The 3,029-nt window shown below is 46.8% G+C and overlaps 1 protein-coding gene and 1 pseudogene across 1 annotated transcript in view; both read left to right on the top strand.

Moving 5' to 3' along the window:
• The window catches only part of SPTAN1 (spectrin alpha, non-erythrocytic 1), an 85,791-nt gene that overhangs the window by 49,531 nt on the left and 33,231 nt on the right, over nt 1-3,029 (top strand). The window contains exons 28-31 of the mRNA XM_037745944.1: nt 755-802; nt 1,541-1,632; nt 2,379-2,523; nt 2,637-2,818. Coding sequence (XP_037601872.1) covers nt 755-802; nt 1,541-1,632; nt 2,379-2,523; nt 2,637-2,818 — 467 coding nt within the window. The remainder of the gene's footprint in view (nt 1-754; nt 803-1,540; nt 1,633-2,378; nt 2,524-2,636; nt 2,819-3,029) is intronic.
• LOC119474188 lies at nt 2,901-3,019 on the top strand (annotated as a pseudogene).

Below are 3,029 nucleotides of genomic sequence, written 5' to 3'. Positions count from 1 at the left end.
CTACCATGCCCGGCTAATTTTTGTGATTTTAGTAGAGACAGGGTTTCACCATGTTGGTCAGGCTGGTGTTCTCAAACTCCTGACATCAGGTGATCCACCCACCTCAGGATTACAGGCATGAGCCACCCTGCCTGGCCCTAAGGGATTTTAGATTTTTAGAAGTTAACTACTATGTTAAAAGCTCCATTGTTGAAAGCTAATTCATTGCTTTAGTGGGTGCTGGGCTGAGAGAAAAAATTCACTGCTTTTTTTCCTCTGGTAAAGCTGTTGCCCTGCATTCAAGGGGATACTGTTAAAAAGAACAGCAACCCAATAACTATAATAGGAAGTGAAAGTAATTATTAGTGTTCCTGACTGTTAAACAATATCAGCTGCCAGCATTTGTTAAATTTATGTTTTTGTTTTTTTTTCTGGAATGTTCTCCTGTAGTATAGACAAGAAATGACACTAATCATTAGTCCTTTATGTATTTTTTCTGTCCAACTAGCTGCTAGAATTGTGGTTTTCACCATTCTCTTTTTACTCTTCATCAGATAAAATTAATTACTGACCTGGGTCTAATTGTGCATTTTTGGTATTTTCATGACTTCCTAGTAGTTGACACTTCTGTTGATGTCTCTGTTGAGAATGTTGCCAGTATCCATTTAATGTAATTTAGGTTGACCACAAGGACCTAGTCAGTGGCATTTGCAGCTCAGATCTCTAATTGTCAGATACTTGATTAGTTTTGCCTTCTGCTTTCCTCCCTACCTAGTCTGCCCGTCTGATGGTTCACACCGTGGCCACCTTTAATTCCATCAAGGTAAGAAGCAATGACCAGCTTCCCTGATCTCCATTATCTGCCTTCTCTGTCTACACTGGTTTTTCCACTGTCTTCCTTCCCTGTCTACAGCAGAGCTCTTGTTCTCGTCAGCTGGGTGAGCTGTGACATACCTCACTCTTCCGGGTCCAAGTATGTCCTAAGTAAACATCAGCACGCTCATGGCTGCTAGGTAGCTTGGTTGGCTTTCCTGGTCAAGAGCCTGCCAGTTCTCAACAGTGGAGCAGGCCTTCCCTCTGACTTCCAGCAGGGCAAGGAGCTGGAAGGAGTATATTCTCAGGAAAGTGCAAGGTCCTGCAGCATGCCGGCTCTTCCAGGCCTGCTGTGGCCTGAGAGTCTGCTGGGTGGGTGTTGGGAGGCAGCAAACTGGCTGGGATTTCTCCACGCAGCAGTGACTTAAGAAGCAGTTGCTACCTGCCAGGCCCCAGGCTAGGAGTTGAGAGTGAGGAAAAGTCAGCTGTGTCTCTCTCCCTGCATCAGAGGGGATGCCTAGGTCAGGTGTTTGTGGGTGTTAAAGCTGTCAAGCACAGCAAGTTTTGGCGTGACTCTGACTGGAGTTTTGTTGTTTATGTATACTAATTTATTCAGCTAGGAAGGTTAGAAACAGGAAATTATAATGTGCCTTAGCATCCCCTTCAAGCAAAGCCATTTTCCCAAAGTCTGACTGTCGGCATGACAGGAGAGGAGGTGCAGTGGAGCTGATGTTTTGCTGTCCCGCAGGAGCTGAATGAGCGCTGGCGGTCCCTACAGCAGCTGGCCGAGGAACGGAGCCAGCTCTTGGGCAGTGCCCATGAAGTGCAGAGGTTCCACAGGTGAGGGGTCAGTCCTAGGCTGGGAGAGGGAGAAATGGGACTGCTCGTTTCCTTACAGCCCCAAGCTTGCTGACTCTGATCCTAGAGCAACGGCTGGCTCATATTACTGATGTTGTATCTGACACAGGGCGGATGCTCGGTAAATCCTGCTAAGTGAATTATTTTGATTTTTAGAGCTATTGGTGGTAGCCACAGACAAATGTACAAATGCCAGCTAAATAAATATTTTTAGGCCAGGCAAGTGGCTCATGCCTATAATCCCAGCATTTTGGGAGGCCAAGGTAGGCAGATCACCTTAGGTCAGGAGTTTGAGGCCAGCTTGGCCAGCGTGGTTAAACTCCGCCTCTACTAAAAATAAAAATATTAGGGCCGGGCACAGTGACTCACACCTGTAATCCCAGCACTTTGGGAGGCTGAGGCGGGTGAATCACGAAGTCAGGAGTTCAAGACCAGCCTGGCCAATGTGGTGAAACCCTGTCTCTACTAAAAGTACAAAAGATTAGCCGGGTGTGGTGGCATGCACGTGTAGTCCCAGCTGCTGGGGAGGCTGAGACAGGAGAATCACTTGAACCCAGTGGATAGAGGTTGCAGTGAGCTGAGATTATACATTGTGTTCCAGCCTGGGTAACAAGAACAAAACTCCATCTCAAAAAAATAAATAAATAAAATAAATTTTTTTAGTGTTTGTCTGATAATCAAGGCAACTGTACTCAGCATTTCTTAACCTGAATGTGTCTTGCTTCTAGAGATGCTGATGAAACCAAAGAATGGATTGAAGAGAAGAATCAAGCTCTAAACACAGACAATTATGGACATGATCTCGCCAGTGTCCAGGCCCTTCAACGCAAGCATGAGGGCTTCGAGAGGGACCTTGCAGCTCTCGGTGACAAGGTGAAAGGACCCAAAGTCATCTTCTGGCATTTTTGCCCCAGGCAGAGCAGATTCTCCCATTCTACAGAGCACACCCCCTTACTGCAAGCTTACCTACCACTTTCTCCCCACAGGTAAACTCCCTTGGTGAAACAGCAGAGCGCCTAATCCAGTCCCATCCTGAGTCAGCAGAAGATCTGCAGGAAAAGTGCACAGAGTTAAACCAGGCCTGGAGCAGCCTGGGGAAACGTGCAGACCAGCGAAAGGCAAAGTTGGGCGACTCCCATGACCTTCAGCGCTTCCTAAGCGATTTCCGGTAGGGAGCCGTGTTCACTCAGACCTCTAGAACATAGTGCCTTCTTTACAGTGGTCATTTTTATTATGAAAGTAGTACATGCATCTACAGGCATACCACCCTGAACACGCCTGATCTCGTCTTATCTCAGAAACTAAGCAGGGTTGGGCCTGGTTAGTACTTGGATGGAAGACTGCCTGGGAATACTGGGTGCTGTAGGCTTTTTTTTTTT

Source organism: Cebus imitator, unplaced genomic scaffold, assembly GCF_001604975.1.
Source record: "Cebus imitator isolate Cc_AM_T3 unplaced genomic scaffold, Cebus_imitator-1.0 Scaffold216, whole genome shotgun sequence".
Lineage (NCBI taxonomy): Eukaryota > Metazoa > Chordata > Mammalia > Primates > Cebidae > Cebus > Cebus imitator.
Note: the sequence above shows the minus strand (reverse complement) of the source record. Positions and strands in the feature narration are given on the sequence as shown.